Source organism: Bufo gargarizans, unplaced genomic scaffold, assembly GCF_014858855.1.
Source record: "Bufo gargarizans isolate SCDJY-AF-19 unplaced genomic scaffold, ASM1485885v1 original_scaffold_917_pilon, whole genome shotgun sequence".
In the NCBI taxonomy this organism is placed as follows: Eukaryota; Metazoa; Chordata; class Amphibia; order Anura; family Bufonidae; genus Bufo; species Bufo gargarizans.
Window position 1 is genome coordinate 131,163 of NW_025334755.1, and position 18,280 is coordinate 149,442.

At 43.7% G+C, this 18,280-nt stretch overlaps 1 protein-coding gene across 1 annotated transcript in view; it reads right to left on the reverse strand.

Annotated features, from left to right (window-relative positions):
• Nucleotides 1-18,280, reverse strand: part of LOC122924225 (poly [ADP-ribose] polymerase 2-like) — a 109,591-nt gene that overhangs the window by 28,534 nt on the left and 62,777 nt on the right. Inside the window, exon 7 of the mRNA XM_044275151.1 lies at nt 12,637-12,687. Coding sequence (XP_044131086.1) covers nt 12,637-12,687 — 51 coding nt within the window. The remainder of the gene's footprint in view (nt 1-12,636; nt 12,688-18,280) is intronic.

Sequence of the window (18,280 nt, forward strand, 5' to 3'; positions counted from 1 at the left end):
TAGTCAACGGACAGATCTGACGTGGTTAACTTCTAGCATGAATAATTGAGGAATAGTACAACTGAGCCATATGAATAGATGCTCCAGAATTATTACATGGAGAACACAAGTAGTTACACCGCACAAAAAAGCTGATACAATTACTGGCACCAGATATCTAGATGGCACACGTGCTTCGTATTCCATCCTGTCCATGTAGGACTGCAGTAATCCCCCATATGTTTTTCAGCCATATGCCGAATGGGTCCAGGATGCCGATATACGACAATGCTGATTAATAAGGAGAATGTGCAGGGTGTTGAGAACACAACTTTCTTTCCCAACTACTGGATACCATGGATGAAAAGTACATCCGGTAAAGCATAAACAATTGCTTGTAGGATTCAAGGGGTAATCTTTGATGACCAAGATTGTTATAACCATGGTAAGCAACAGCTGGGGGTAAGCAGAATGGCCAAACTGCCTGCACTCTGCTGTTTCCGTAACTTGGTAGTAAACGGGAACTATGCAATCTATGCCGTTTCTGGTAACTTGGGAGCAACTGAAACAGTGTAGTAGAGCAATCTATGAGGTTTGCATAGCTCCCAATTACTACTATGTGAGTTATGGAGGAAGGAGCTTTATTTATGGAGCCCAAACCAGGTGTGACTTTAAACACAGAAGTGCAGATCTTTCCCTTATATCTGTGGAGGCTCCAGTCCTGGTTTTGGCTCACAATCACTAATGGAAATCACTGACCAAAATAAGGCTTTACAGAGAGCTGGCTGCTCAGGCATGTCTGTAAGCTCTTACTGTGGTTATTCCCTATTAGGCCATGGAAGGAACAGATGGGAATAACCCTTTAAGTTACACATTTATTTTCTTTGTGGCGTAGTTTGCAGTAGTAAAGATACTATTCTACTGTTTGCTTATTTGGTGCCTATTAGGATATAATTGATTTCATGCTTTCTCACTGCCAGGCTCTAGACTAGAGCAGGGGTGCACAACCTTTTCTGGTTGGGGGCCACATTGTCGAACTAAACCAATTCCAAGGGGCAAAAATAAAAAACTTAAAAGGGGTTATCCAATATCACAATCAGCCCCCCACCCCCCATGTGCCAGGCCCCTCAGGGGGAATATACTTACACCATGCCGCTGCTGCTTCTCCCTGTACACGGATGAAATATCCAGTGTTGGGGGAGCAGCCACTGGCAGGCGGGGACGAGCCTCTCTAGTGTCACCCGCAATGTTAGGGAGGCTCGTCCCCCGTCACCGCCTACCACTGGCTGCTCCGCCCACCACCAACGGATGTTTTCATCCGTATACAGGGAGAAGCAGCAGCGGCGAGGTGAGCGGAGCAAGTATATTACCTGTGAGGGGCCCAGCACATGGGGAGGCTGTTTGTGATATTGAATAACCCCTTTAAAGGTGTATTCCCAACTGAAATATTGTATTTATGGCATATTGAACATACAGTATACAGGTGAAACTTGAAAAATTTGAATATTGTGCAAAGCTCATTTATTTCAGTAATGCAACTTAAAAGGTGAAACTAGCATATGAGACTCATTACATGCAAAGCGAGACATTTCAAGCCTTTATTTGTTATAATTTGGATGATTATGGCTTATAGCTTATGAGACCCCAAAGTCACAATTATGAGGTACCCTTTGCTCAGGAGATATGGATTAATTAGCTGACTACAGTGTGACACTTTGAGCCTAGAATATTGAACCTTTTCACAATATTCTAATTTTAAGCTGCATTAATGCAATTCCTTTTCATTAGCATTACTGAAATAAATGGACTTTTGCACGATAGTCTAATTTTTCGAGTTTCACCTGTATATCAGAAAAGCCTAGTTACACTTCCAGGACTCCCATCTAATGGGGGAATACATGAAAGATATATGTGAGCAGCCATAAGACACAAACACACATCTGTTGCCAGAATGGTATTGAGGACCGCAGGTTGTGCATCCTCACTCTAGAGCATTTCTTCGTATCACATTGCCAGTCACCTTTGCCATGGTGTGAAGTGAGACACAACCGTATTTAAGCCAGCTACTGGATGCCCTGTTGCTTGAAGAAATACGACTAAAACTGATAGAATGCATTGAGTAAACCAGGCTTGTCTCAACCATTGGGATTAACGGGTGACAGCTTTTGCCTCTATAATCCAGAATATGGCAACTGCTGTCACAGTAAAAGATATGATGTGCCCTCCACAATAAAATGGCACCTCTTCATCTCCCACATTTTATTACTGCAGGATATGGACGGCTTTATGATGCCTAAAGACGCAAGCAGTGCCCTGGCATACTGTGTGGAACCATTATAGCCGATGATGTGGCTCTAATGTTATATTTGTTCAGGACATGGTTTAGCTATTGTTTTAAGCATATATATATATATATATATATATATATATATATATATATATATATATATATATATATTATATATTTTTTTTTAAATAAAGCTCTTTTTTTAACAAGATTTCTTAGAAACAGTCATACAAATCACAATATATAAGTAACCAAATTACAGTAGAACGAACCAATGGCAAACCCACTATAGAATTTCAAATTAAGAACAGGCAAAACGTACCAAAATGTACATTTGTACTTCTTAATCTGCTGCCTTCCCATATGCATCTTTGAATTCTACATGTGAGCAGCATATGTACCTATAAATATGCAGGTGCCTAATACTATTTCTATTGAAGTCTTTACAAAAAAACTGAAGAGTCTTAGATGGTTGCTAAACTGTCCATATCTGACTTGCTGTGAATTTTTAACATTTAGAGATTAGCCTAGATCAGCAAACATTTAGGGAATCAGTTATTAACTAAATTAGGCGTATTTCTGGCACAGATTGATCGGCGATAAAATCCTTTGCACCGCAATCTGCAACTACTCCCTGCTCATGCCAGGTCTAAAAAAAGTAGGCATGGCAGGGGACGGGCTGGCATTTACTATTTTCTACACCTGTTTTAGGTGTAGAAAATGGTCTACATGTGAGACAGCTTGGACGCTATCCTACATTTAGAAGCAGCTGGGGATCCACCGAAGTTATGAGGAGGCCGGCGCCTCTACATAACTAAAGAAACCAAACCATCTGCTTTTCCACTTGTACTAATGACCTTCCTAGAAGGGCCTACAGCAGTGCGTATACATACAGTGGATCTCATGGAGGGATGCTACACATAATGGAGAGTACATGACTACAGCAAACAATAAGATTATTCTCCTATTCAAATCTGATTAAAATGTGATTTACAGCTATGGGTAAAACACTTCTCTTTTGTACTATTCATAAATCTGGTTCATTATGTAAAGCAATATGACAGAAAATAAGACACAGACACTTGTTTTACTTAAAATTATTCATTAAACCATAAAATAAATATTTTTCACATAACATGTAAAAAAAATAAACACCCACCCCTCCCCTGTAAACTTTTCAATTTACTGTAAAAATATACCCTGATAACAAAGCTACCCACCCTCCCCATAACAAACCCCGAAATAATAATCAGTTTCATTTCAGGGACAACTAAACCCGAAGTGACCATTGACGCACACATTTTGCACTTCCTGCACGGTAAACCAATTGAGCATTACCATCAGCATCCCCTCCACCTGAAAAGGATGCTTATAAATAGAGATGAGCGAATATCATATTTTGACATTTATTCACACTTCGTTTATTGGTAAAAGGCGAATTGCGTTATGGATTCCGTTACCAGGGACCATAACGCATTTCTATGATGGAATGCCTTTAGAGTTCATTTCGTTATTCATTCCTTCATAATATAAGTCTATGGGCTGCTAAACGGATCCGTCCCGTTTCCGTTATGCAGGAGAGGACTCCCCTACATAACGGGACGGATCCGTTTTGCAGCCCACAGACTTCTATTATGACGGAATGAATAATGGAATGCCTCTAAAGGCATTCCGTTATGCATTCGGTCATAGAATTGCATTATGGTCCGTGGTAACGGAATCCATAACGCAATTCACCTTTTACCAATAAAGGAAGTGTGAATAAATTTCAAGAAATTCGCTCATCTCTACTTATAAACAGTATGCCTTTAACCATGCAGCAAAGGTAGATACAGTACGGCTTCAGGTTTTGTGCCCCTTTATACAAAAAAAGAACACCCCCAACAATCCTGCCCACCCACAGTGATTACATAACTCCCCAACTTGTTTCAATATTTAACAAAGAAAAGAATAAAAAAATAAAATAAATAAAATAAAATGAAAAATGAAAAACTCCCCACCCACTTTGGATGCATACCTCCATCCTTTAATGGAACAAAACTTATACATATATGCAATATATATTAAAAAAAAAAAAAAAAAAAAGCTGCAGGAGAGGAATGAAATGAACCAAAACAGGAGGTAGTGGTGGAAGGAAAGTTGGTGGTGGGGCTGTGGGTGGGTACACTACAGTATTAAACAGGCGAGAGAACATTGGGTGTGGTAGGCAGAGGGGAAAAAAAAAAGAATGAAGTGAAGAAAGAGGAGAGAAAATAGGCTGTTAAAGACATGGTAGGGTAACAGTTAAACAAAGTGTTATTGAGACTGGGGTGATTGGAACTGCGAACTTCCTGTCTGTGGGGTGCATGCCATTCGGAGATTAGCCACCAATGTGTCCACCTCTGGTGGGTAAAAGGGGGGCAGAAAATACTCCACAGAGCTAAGCACATAAGCCATAAATCTTGATCGACTAGGTTCAGGCAACCAGCGTATTCGGTCAGCCAGCGTACGGCTAAAGGCATCAGCATCATCCTCAGCCCATGTCCTCCGCAACAGGGCCAGAATTTCATCATCCAACTCCTGTGTAATCTTAGCCCTGCTACGGATAATACATTTCCCCCCAATCTTTGCTGGTGGCACACGTGGTGGTGGTGGCACTGGCTCAGTACTTTGTCCTGCTACAGCAAAGTCCATGCTTGGCCCCTCAGTTTCCACAGCAACTGGCACAGAAGAGCCTTCAAGCGGTTCACTCTCCTTTGCCGGGGGCAATCCCATTTCTTTGTCCAGATTTGAAGAAGTCCTGTTGCAGAAAACAGAAGAAAAATGTTAAACTAGTAGTCACAGTACAAATGCAGCGAATACAATTTGTTAAAGGGAACCTGTCACGTTGTACATGCGGTCCTATCAGGCTATTACACAGCAGGAAGAGCTGAGCAGATTGAGATACACAATATTATTCCACAAAACTAGTAAACTTTTTACTTATTTAAAGGGAGTCTTTGACCTAAACTGACGATTATAGAACACTAACACCATGATCTGCATTATAGTCCCCATATTGGAATGCTACTTACCGTATAGCTTCCCGTAGTTTATTTTCGCTAAAAAACATTTATTCAATATGTTCATTAGGTTCTGAAGGTTGCCCAGGGGCGGCGTTCAAGCTGCCGGTGGCCAGGCCCCTCGTCACTTTTCATATGAAACCCCTCCCCTTTCACCCCTCTGGTCCGCCCAAGGTTCTTCAGAAATTTAGCGTCAGTGCTGTACACAAGATTTGCCGCGCCTGCGCACTTCATTCCCTATTATGGGAAGAGGCACAAGGCCGGCTAGATGTACGGGCCGGCACATGCGCAATAAACACTCTTGTGCCTCTGCCCATAATGGGGAATAAAGTGCGCAGGCGCGGCGAATCTTGTGAACGGCGCTGGATATCTGAAGAACCTAGAACAGGCCAGAGGGGTGAAAGGGGAGGGGTTTGATATGAAAAGCGACAAGGGGCCTGGGCACCGGCCACTTGAACGCTGCCCCTGGGCACTTTCAGAACCCAATTAACATATTGAATAAAAGTTTTTTTTATCGAAAATAAGCTACGGACAGCTATACGGTAAGTAGCATTCCAATATGGGGATTATAATGCAGATCATGGTGTTAGTGTTCTATAATGGTCAGTTTAGGTGAAAGACTCCCTTTAAACCTCTTCTCTTTCTATGCTTCAGAGTCTAGTGGGTGGTCCTACCTGACAACCAACTATGTGTTTGTATAGCCATATATGGTAGCCTGTCAATCACTTGGTAGGCCCGCCCACTGTACTCCTAAGCATAAAGGATTTATACAAATAAAGTTATGCCAAATCACTTTCTACAATACTATAAATCTGCTCAGATCTCTCTGCACTACAACATGAGCCTACAGATGAGACACCATGGTCAATGTGACAGGTTCACTTTTACTAGACAGCAGTCCCAAAAAATAATAAATCAACCCAAAACTTACTAGGGTATACTGTGTTCTAGATCCACGCCATTTTCTGATTCTGAAAGTGCTTCAGTAGTAAACAATGTTGTTTGGACTCCAATGGCGACATCCATGGACACATTTAGCATCCCTGGATGGTCACAGCAGGCTGTAGACTGCTTTAGACTGCCACATCATAAATCAGTTGCCTGAAATTGGGAGATCACTGCACATATATACATATGTGTATCTACGAAGATGCTCTGTGTACAGCTATCTACAGACTGCCATCAAGAGCTCATAGCAGCACAAGCAGAGGGAAAAGGTAAAGGCGACGAGAAACCTGACAATACAGCCCAGGGCGAACTGCTTGGCAGGGCAAACAAAGGATAACAGAGCAGACTCTGGACTGGCCGAAGTTTATTTTTATTGTACATGCACCATTATATTACAGAATGTCACAGAACAATTTATACTTCATCAAGTTCAGGAGAACCCCTTTAATGTGATAAGTGCAATGCTTACGGGCAAGGTTGCCTTGTTTGCCTGAGGAACATCAACAGCGTCATATATTGGTAAGGTTTGCGTTTGGAAGGAGACGACCCAGTCTTTTCCTCCATGGACATCTCCTTGCGGAACCTGTCCCGCACTGACCGCCATCTATTTTTGACGTCCTTCTCTGAAAACAAAAAGTAAATGGAACCTTTAAATAACATGCAATAAGGAACAAAACTAATACCAGAGCCTGTAAAGAATTGATGAAACTATTAAAGACCTATGGATATAAAATGTCTGTGCAAGTTATAAGAAGTGGGCTCTATATGCACTTAAAAGAGGACCTTTTTTATCTGGCAAAAAAATTGTGAACTAAGTGTCATGATCTGTACAGCGGCGTCCAGGGATCTGACTGCACTTACTATTATCCCAGGGCGCCGCTCTGTTCTCACGCTATGCCCTCCAGTATATTCGGTCACTTGGTTATAGTAGGCGGAGCCTTAGGGGACTTTGTTATAGTAGGAGGAGACTGCCCTTGTTCTCCTGGGCGTCTCCTTCTCGTAGGCTGTAGCGCTGGCCAATCGCAGCGCAGAGCTAACAGCCTGGGAGTTTTTTTCTCCCAGGCTGTGAGCTCTGCGCTGCGATTGGCCAGCGCTACAGGCTGGGAGAAGGAGACGCCTAGAAGAACAAGGGCAGTCTCCTCCTACTATAAACCAGTGACCGAACATACCGGAGGGCATAGCGTGAGAACAGAGCGGCGACCAGGGATAATAGTAAGTGCAGTGAGATCCCTGGGTGCAGCTGTACAGATCATGACACTTAGTTCACAATTTTTTGCCAGATGAAAGGTCCTCTTTAAAGAGGTTGCCCCATAGTCTCATCTCACTATGGAATGAGCACGAAGTGCTGGCCCCAGATAGCCGAGTGGGCCAGCACTCCATTGTTTCTTTACCTCCCTAGGGTCGCTGCTTAGTCCCATCTCACTGTGGAAACGGTAAGATGAGACAACCCTTCGTAGTGATCATGATAAGGTAGAAATGGCTTGTCTCAAGAAATAGACTGCATTCAACGGCATAGCAAATATAGTAAAGAAGGACTTTTAGATTACTTTTCCTGCAAATTACAATAAAACATATTAATTATTTGATATTGATCCAATGGGGTGGACACTTACCAATGGTCCCCTGCTCTTTGACGGTGAGCCCATCCCAGGTAGGATACAAGTTGCGGAAGATGCTAGTCCACGCGTCTTCTCTTGCCTGCCGATCACTGTACCCCTCAGCTGCAGCATCCCAAAGCTCAGGATGTTTTTCCACCTGCATTAGAAAAAAAATTAAAAAAATAGAAAAAAAAAAGAAAAGAAAAAAAAAGAAAAGACGGTCCTTTACTAAATGCTGCCCACACAAAATCACAACATGAAAAAACAAGTCAAAATTAATCTGCATTAAAATAAGGAACTGTAAAGATAAATGTAACAAATATGTGACAATTACAATGGAATTACTCACTTCTTGAATGAGGTGCTTCACATTTATGGACATCCTTTGGTGGGATGGTAGTTTCACATTTGATTTCTGAAGCTCCCAGTCCTGTTCCCTGAAGCATTCAGTCATAAAATGCTGGCGAATAGCTTCCTGTTGTTAATTTGCATGTTTGACAGCGTGAGAAATGTATATAAAACTGCATGTAAAACCGCATGTCAGCACACATGGGTTCGCGTCTCAACCTCCCCCCCCCCCCCCCCATGGAGCCAATGATTTAACATAATATTTTTACTTTACATTTTAAAATAGTAATTCAAGTTTAATGGGGCGTTAGGAATGTCCCACACATTTTCCAACAGATTTTCAGCATTTGGAAATTATTTTTTAACGACGCAGACAGATTATACAATTTTTTTTTTTAATAGATATTAGAATTGTTTTTTTAAATATTTTAGTTCTATATTTTATTTTTAAAAGTTCCTTAGGACAGCCATTTTGGAGACATCCTTCTTTTCTGTATAGTCTGCTTTAAGGCAGACGCAATTAAAAGGAGTTAATAGACCAAGTAGTGTCACTAGACCAGTCTATAGGTATAGGTAGTGACAGAGTATAGCCAGTGTTCTAGAGACCAGAGAGTGGCAAAGGAAGTATATGCAAAACTGTAAATACGTGTATAATAACACTGACATTAAAATGCCATTTTCTGATGATACGATCCCCTCAAAGTTTTTTTTAATGTAATCGATTTTTTGCAATGGAAGCTTTCTCAGAAGAATAAGGTTTTCCAGGCTAATTAATATCCAATTGGTGAGGGTCCAACCTGAGAATAGGTCATCAAAATCATGAGCCTGGAAAAACCTTTAAAGGGAAACTGTCATCAACTTTATGCTGACCTCACTGATAGTGACAGAAAATGAGATTTTTGTGAACTCACCTGTAAAATCTCTTTCTCGCTTCATTGGGGCACATAGGACTGTGGGTATAGCTGCTGCTGCCACTAGGAGGCGACACTAGGCTGAAAAGTGATAACTCTCCCCCTGCCAGCTATACCCCCTCCAGCCTGGAGAGAGCATATCAGTTTGTGCCCAAGCAGTAGGAGAGAAAAAACCCATACAGGAAACAACCCATAACATAACCAATGCTAGTCGAAACGAACCAGAACTGAGGACCGTACCAGCAAATCAACCGCCATCACTTGAGGTAATAATAGAAACAATGGGTGGGAGCGGTGTCCCCCAATGAACTAAGCGAGAGAGATTTTACAGGTGAGTTCACAAAAATCTTGTTGTTTTCTCGCTCGTATCATTGGGGGACACAGGACCGTGGGACGTTCCAAAGCAGTCCACGGGGCGCGAAGAACGGAAACTCAAGACACCGCTGCCTGCATGACCTTGTAGCCCAGCGCAGCGTTCGCTGATGCAAAAGTATGCACCTGGTAAAACTTGGTGAACGTGTGCAAGGAAGACCAAGTCGCTGCCTTACACAACTGTGAAGCGGAAGCATGATGGAACTGAGCCCAAGAAGCGCCCACCGCCCTGGTCGAGTGGGCCATGACACCGAGGGGCGGTACCTTGCCCCGGGAGCGGTATGCCTTTGCAATTGCCAAACTAATCCACTTGGCAATAGTCACCTTAAAGGCTGGCAAGCCTTTGCGGGGACCTTCAGGAACAACAAATATGGAGTCCGTACGGCAGAACAAACTAGAAATGGTAAGTCCTCAGAGCCTGAACCACGTCCAGCTGATGGAGAGCTCGCTCCCTAGGATGTGAGGGAGAGGGGCAGAACGAAGGGAGAACAATGTCTTCGTCGACGTGGAAGGCAGAGACTACCTTCAGCTGAAAAGAAGGTATCGGGCGGAGCACCGCCTTATCTTGGTGGAGAACAAGAAAGGGCTCCTTACAAGAGAGTGCTGCCAATTCTGACACGTGCCTAATGGAGGTGATTGCCATCAGGAAGGCAACCTTCCAGGAAAGAAAACAGAGGGAAACAGCGTCTAGAGGCTCAAAAGGAGCAGATTGGAGGGAACCTAGAACCAGATTCAAGTCCCAAGAGGGTAAAGGGGGGCGATATGGTGGGACAGTGTGAGCCACCCCTTGTAGAAAGGTCTTAACCAGGTCCCGTCTGGCTAAAGGACGCTGGAAAAAAAACTGACAGCGCCGACACTTGGCCCTTTGAAGAATTAAGTGCAGGATACAATTCCAGACCCGAATGCAGAAAGGAAAGGATGGTGGGAAGTGAGAAGCGCAGTGGAGGGAGGCCACGTTTCGCACAGAAAGGACCTCCAAGTTCTATAATAAATCTTGGAAGACACTGGTTTCCTGGCCTTAATCATGGTGTGGATGACCCTGTCAGGGAAACCACGCTGTATCAGAAGTGGCGGTTTCAATAGCCACGCCGCGACTCTAAACGTAGCGACTCTAAACGCTGGTGGAAGACAGAACCTTGAGAGAGAATATAGACTCTGAGCGGAAGAGGCCATGGAGTGTTTCCTAGAAGGAGCATGATATCTGTGAACCACGCGTGACAGGGCCAATCCGGAGCAATGATAATCGTCTGGATGCCCTCCAACCTGATTCTGCGCAGGACTCAGGGCAGGAAGGGGAGGGAATACGTACAGTAGAGAGTACCCGTCCCATGGTGCCACCAGTGCGTGTACGGCGCATGTTCGAGGATCTCTTGTTCAAGAGAAGGCGGGAAGTTTGTTGTCGAATCTGGATGCCATCAAGTCCACCTCTGGTCGGCCCCAACGGAGACAAATGGAGTTGAACACTTCCGGGTGCAGCGACCACTCTCCCGGGTCCACGGTTGTCCGACTGAGGAAATCCGCAGTCCAATTATCCACCCCCGGAATGTAGACCGCCAATCCTGAGAATGGGGAGACCCGGCGAGAGAAGGAGAGGGGGGAAAGGGGGAGGTAAAATACTCACCCATTACCGATTACTTACCCTATCTTCATCCTCTTCTCTTCACCCTCCCTTAACGGACCAGCAGGGTCTCCTCTTAAGCAGTTGGCACCCAAAGTGGCAGGAGACTGGTATGGCGGGAGGGTCTTCACAGAACCAGGTGACCCTTTGGGGCTGGCAGGAAGCAGGGGAGCAAGGCTGCCCTGGTCCACCTTTTCTTCTGTTGGGAGGTCGGGTGGTGAGGGAAACCTGACACTGGTCTTGCTCCCAGGGAAGAAAGAGGCTAGGCGACTGCTTCCCATATCTAAAAAAAAAAAAAAAAAGGAAAAAAAGGGAAAAATAACAAAGGAAGCCGCCCTGCAAGCAGGGAGGTCTGCCTCCTACGACACTAAGCTAAAAACTGATATGCTCTCTCCAGGCTGGAGGGGGTATAGCCGGCATGGGAGGAGTTATCACTTTTCAGCCTAGTGTCGCCTCCTAGTGGCAGCAGCAGCAATACCCACGGTCCTGTGTCCCCCAATGATATGAGCGAGAAATGCCGATTTCAGCGGTGTGTCACTCATGAGCTAAAGTAAGTGATTGCTGAGAACCAGCATCATAATCATTGCAGCCAATGCCTTGAAGAGTCAGATCTATCTGAGAAGAGTCATGGTTATCCATAATCTCCTGCAGTGTCACCCATCTGCTGATGATTGGCAGTTCTCTCCGAGAGAGTAAGGGAGAAAACTAGGTAGAAGACTGTCAGTCATCAGCAGGTGGGCAGGAATTCATGAATAACCAGGACTCTTCTCAGGTGGCCGGGACTCTTTTCCAGGCCCGGTCTTCAAGGATTGTGAGGTTGGTTCTTGGCAACCACTTACTTTTAACTTATAAATGAAAGAATTCTGAAATCAACTCACCTGTCTCTATTTTATGCTTCCATTAGTATAGGCAGCATAAATTTGATGACAGGTTCCCTTTAAAGGGGTTGTACGATAAAAAAAAAAATGAAAATCAGACATCATATAGTACATGACAATCTCTAACAAACCAGCTAGAACCAGCCCTGTACCTCACATGGATCCAGAGATCTTCCCCTTCATTGCTTCAATTGTTCTGCTAGATTTACTTCAGAATGGCAGCTCAGGGGCCATCTCCTATCTGCTACAGCTCTCTATCACAGTTCCAGGGACATGCCCTTGCTACTGCCGCTCTCTCCCTGTAACTGCTACAGTTTCTAACAAAACAAGGCTGGTGACAGTTGATTTATTGAGAGCGACCACCTCAGTGAGGCGGACAAGAAATACAGAAGAGCACAAACAGCAGGTGGCGCTATACAGACTGATTTAATTTAATAGCTTAGTGGCTATGCAACATTTTTAGTACAATGCAATTACAAAAGTATTCATACCCAGGAGATGGTTTGAAAAATGTAGAATATTTTTTGTGGTGCAACCCCTCAAGTGTCAAGTAGTGCATATAGTTAAGAAGCAATGTACCAGTATTTACAAAAAAATAAAAAATGCATGTAACAATGTACCGCATACATTTAAAGGGCAGGCATAACTTTTCTTACCTGGTTCAACATGACATCATATACCTCTTCACCTTCACTGTACACATGTGCCTAGAATATAGAGTTAATGGTTAGTGACTAAATACGTTCACATAATATACTGCAGCTCCAACAAAAACTATGCTTAAAGGGCATCTGTCACCCCACTAAACTTTTTTTTTGGGGGTACTTATAATCCCTATCCTGCGATATATATCTATACATTATGTTATTAATCATTTTCGTTCTGTAGATAAGGCAAAAAAACGTACTTTTATAATATGCTAATTAGCAGCCGCAACAAAACGCCCCTCCTCTTGTTGATTGACAGGGCCAGCAGCGATCTCCTTCTCCCGGCTGGCCCTGTCTGCATTTCAAAAATCGCACGCCTGTCTTGATTCGGCGCAGACGCTCTGAGAGAAGGAGGCTCGCCTCCTCAGCACTCCCTTAGCGCGCCTGCGCCGATGACATCACCGAAAGAGAAGAAGTCATCGGCGCAGGCGCACTGAGGGAGTGCTGAGGAGGCGAGCCGCCTGCACCGAATCAAGATGGGCGCACGATTTTTGAAATGCAGACAGGGCCAGCCGGGAGGAGGAGAGTGGGGTGACAGAAGCCCTTTAAAGAATAATGGCCACATTCATGATACAGCCTTACAAGTGGTGTTAATGAATCTAATGCTCTATCCATGAGCCATTATTCCAAAACAAATTAAAGGGAATCAGTCATCAACTTTATGCTGACCTCACCGAGGGCAGCATAAACTAGCGACATAAATGCCGATTTCAGCGGTGTGTCACTCACAAGCCAAGAGCAAGTGGCTGCCGAGAACCAGCATCACAAACCTTGCAGCACAGGCCCCGAAAAGGGGCAGATTGCAGACCGTTGGAGCAGGTTATAAAACTTAAAGTTTACTGTTTGTATAATGTGGACAGGGGGGATACTTAGATGATTGTAATACCCATTATAAGACCTGTAGTGACCTATATAGACCTCAATATGCTTATTGGCCCTGTCAGTGTACCTTTAAATAACGGTAGCTTACGACCCTGTTGTGTCAGAATACCAGCTTCTATTAATTGAAAGATAGTACAGTTCTCTAACCTATAATTTATCCCTTCGATCATGGCCTTGTATCTTTGCGTGTTACTCCACGTTGTCATGTTTTTATATGCCCCGACATGAAATAAAGTTCCAGGTCTGGAACTGATAATCCACCCTCCTTCTCATGAATGCACAATATTTCTGCTTTTATCCTTGTGTTTTTCACACGCCATTTCAAATCCATTAAGAGGCTGGCTATTATTTTGAATATGGTGGGTGAATACCGATGAATTTCATAGAATATAGTTCAGGGAAGGTAATAGGCACATTTTTACCAAAGATATACGACCTGCCATCGAGACATATAGCCTTTTCCATATCTCTATTTTTTCCTAATCTCTTGTATTTTAGGGATCATATTCAGTTGAACATATCCATTGGGATTTGGAGTTATTTGAATGCCCAGATATTTAACGGGTTCTTAAATTCTCCTAATTTCCAATGGTCCTGGTATAAAATTGTTCAAAGGATCAATCGAGGCGCAGGCAGATTTAGACCAAATTTATATTTAACCCTGCGCGTTTGCCATATTGGTCAAATACCTGAAAAATTTTCATAAGTGATCTATGTGAACCTACAAACATAATGTCTGTCATCTGCATATAAAGCAATTTTTTCCTCGTGCTCACCGAACCTGAACCCTACTATTTCTTTATCTTGTCTAATCATATCAGCTAACGGCTCCATAGTTATAGCAAAGAGTAACGGAGAAAGTGGGCATCCCTGTCTAAGCCCTCTACCTATATGTATGTTATCGGAATATTCCCCATTTAATATCACTTTTGCTATGATTTCCGTATGTAGCAGTCTTACCCATGAAATAAAGTTGTCACCAAAACCCATCTTCTTCAATGTTATAATCAGAAAGGGCCATCCTATTGTATCAAACGCCTTTGAGGCATCTATATTAGGCATTATTCCAAATTTAAAGAGAACAGTGATACCTAGTTTTTTTTCTAATGTTTTTGATTCCTTTTTCTATACAATATTATGGGACAGCCATTTTCCCTGAGCTGTTAAGAGGCCTTTTCTGGGATTTTTACATTCCTTTTTGATGCCTCGTCCTTAGGATAGGCCATCAATATCTGATCGGTCCCAGACACAGATGCTTGAAAGGGAGAAGTACTGCAGTAACCAACTCCGTCCACTACAAAAAGGCCGGCACCGTATTGTTTCAGAAGCAGAGCTATATCCAAGTAACTGATCGGAGTGGGTGTGGCATGTTGGACTCTCACTGATCAGATATCAATGGCAATCCAGAGGGTAGAAAAATCGCAGAAAACCCCTTTCGGCCTACTTCACACTTCAGGTTTTGGCTCAGTCACTGGCGGAAATCGCTCTTCAAAACACTGAAGTGGAGCCCACAGAGATAAGATGGAAAGATCTGCACCAGTTTTGGTTTTTTTACCCGCACCTGGTTTTGGCTCACAATAAACTTATGGAAATAACTGACTGGCATAGATTTCAGTTGAGGCGCATGGACTTGCCGGATGCAATGCCGACCTTAGGGCTCTTTCACACTTGTGTTCTTTTCTTCCGGCATAGAGTTCCGTCGTCGGGGCTCTATGCCGGAAGAATCCTGATCAGTTTTATCCTAATGCATTCTGAATGGAGTGAAATCCATGCCGGATGCATCAGGATGTCTTCAGTTCCGGAACAGAACGTTGGCCAGAGAAAATACCGCAGCATGCTGCGCTTTTTGCTCCGGCCAAAAAATCCTGAAGACTTGCCGCAAGGCCGGATCCGGAATTAATGCCCATTGAAAGGCATGGATCCGGCCTTAAGCTAAACGTTGTTTCGGCGCATTGCCGGATCCGACGTTTAGCTTTTTCTGAATGGTTACCATGGCTGCCGGGACGCTAAAGTCCTGGCAGCCACAGCCATGGTAAAGTGTAGCGGGGGAGCAGCATACTTACCGTCCGTGCGGCTCCCGGGGCGCTCCAGAGTGACGTCAGGGCGCCCCACGCACATGGATGACGTGATCGCATGGCACGTCATCCATGCGCATGGGGCGCTCTGACGTCACTCTGGAGCGCCCCGGGAGCCGCGCGGACTGTAAGTATACCGCTCCCCGCTCCTACTATGGCAACCAGGACTTTAATAGCGTCCTGGGTGCCATAGTAACACTGAAAGCATTTTGAAGACGGATCAGTCTTCAAATGCTTTCAGTACACTTGCGTTTTTCCGGATCCGGCGTGTAATTCCGGCAAGTGGAGTACACGCCGAATCCGGACAACGCAAGAGTGAAAGAGGCCTTAAATGCAGCATACAGCAGCGCACCTGGGTATCACAGCCAGGCTATGATAAATCTCCCCATAATCCACCTACAAGTGCACCAAGGGCAGGCCCAAGCCTCTCGTGTACCCTTGCCCCTCCAACAGCCTCCCCCTCTACTTCTTCACTGACTGAGCCAGAATAGTTATTTACACCTGCCTTTTCAATCAGAGAGGGAGGGACTGGCAGATAAAGAATGTTATGGCTCATGGAATGTTATTTTTCATGAAACATGCTATTGTGCAAAACTAGCAACAGGAAAAAAAAAAAATATATATTAGTATACAAAAATATACAAATTTGATATAGTCATAACCCTACAGACAGAAGATTTTTTTTTTATGCTGCACTGTTAAAGGTGTAAATTAAATGCAAAAGATAATAGTGGAATTGCTGTTTCTTTCCCATTCCTGCCCTCACACCACAAAATAGGCTCGGTAATGACAGTTGGAGGCTTAAATTCACCAATACTGAAGTGGCTAAAATTTCATCCAATTATTCACATTTCGTTTTGAAAATGCGATTTCTTGAGATTTTGTGGACACATTTGTTTTTAACTCCTTAAAGGACACAGCCTTATTTCACTTTAAAGGGGTTATCCCATCTTCGACAATGGGGGCATATCGCAAGGATATGCCCCCATTGTCTGATAGGTGCGGGTCCCACCGCCGGGACCCGCACCTACAAGGAGAACGGAGCAGAGAAAGTGGAGGAGGGCGCACTGCGCATGCGCAGCCGCCCTCCGTTCATTTCTATGGAGCCGCCGAAAATAGCCGAGCGCTGGCTCGGCTATTTCCCTGGGCCCCATAGAAATTAATGGGAGCGTTGGCCGCGCATGTGCGGTGCGCTCCCATTCACTTCAATGGGAGAGGCGGGGAGCTGTGCCTGGTGGTGGTCGGACCCTGGGAAACCCGGGGTCCTCCAGCCACAACTCTCCCCGGCTCCGTTCTCGTAGGTGCGGGTCATTTACAACATTCATCTGATAGCTTAGATCATGTGGTATTTTTATAGGGCAGGTTGTCACGGACGCGGCGATACCTAATATGTATACAATTTTTTTTATTTATGTAAGTTTTACACAATGATTTCTTTTTTGAAACAAAACAAAAATATTTTTTTTTAAATCATGTTTTAGTGTCTCCATAGTCTGAGAGCCAGTTATTATTTTTTTTTTTTGGGCGATTATCTTAGTTAGGGTATGATTTTTGCGGGATGAGATGACGGTTTGATTGGCACTATTTTGGGGTGCATATGACTTTGATCGCTTGCCATTACACTTTTTGTGATGAAAGGTGACAAAAAATGGTTTATTTAGCAGAGTTTATTTTTTACGGTGTTCATCTGAGGGCTTAGGTCATGTGATATTCTTATAGAGCCGTTCGATACGGACGCGCGATAACCAATATGTATACTTTTCTTTTTATTTAGGTTTTACACAATAACAGCTTTTTTTAAACAACAAAAAAAAAAAAACACGTTTTAGTGTCTCCATATTCTGAGCCATATTTTTTTTATATTTTTTGGGCGATTGTCTCAGGTAGACTCATTTTTTGCGGGATGAGGTGACGGTTAGAGTGGTACTATTTTGGTGGGCGTACGCCTTTTTGATCGCTTGCTGTTGTACCTTTTGTGATGTAAGGGGACAAAAAATTGTTTATTTAGCACAGTTTTTCTTTTTTACGGTGTTCATCTGAGGGGTTAGGTCATGTGATATTTTTATAGAGCCGGTCGATACGCACGCGGCGATACCCAACATGTCTATTTTTTCCCCCCCTATTTTTTTTTACTTTATTTGGGGAAAATGACGTTTTAATTTATTTTTACTTGAAACTTAATTTTTGGGGAGGGAAACTTTATTCTTTCAACTTTTTTTCACTTTATTTTTTGCCATCGGGTCTCCCCTACAGCTGCATGGGGACCCGATGGCACCGCCCCCCACCGCTACCGCAATAGGTAAAAGCCTCGCATTTAGCCGAGGTGTCTGCTCAATGATTTAAGCAGGCACCGGCTTCCGATCGCCACCCGCCACGCGGGTCCTGAAGAGGTTAAAGGGATTGTCTCACTTGGGTAAATAACATTTATTATGTAGAGAAAGTTAATACAAGGCACTTACTAAGGTATTGTGATTGTCCATATTGATTCCTTTGCTGGCTTCATTCATTTTTCCATCACATTATACATTGCTCTTATCCAGAGGTTACGACCACCCTGCAATCCAGCATTGGTGGTCAGGCTTGCACAGTATAAGAAAAAGAACCGGCCTCTTTGGTGGCCGGGACTTTTGGAGCAC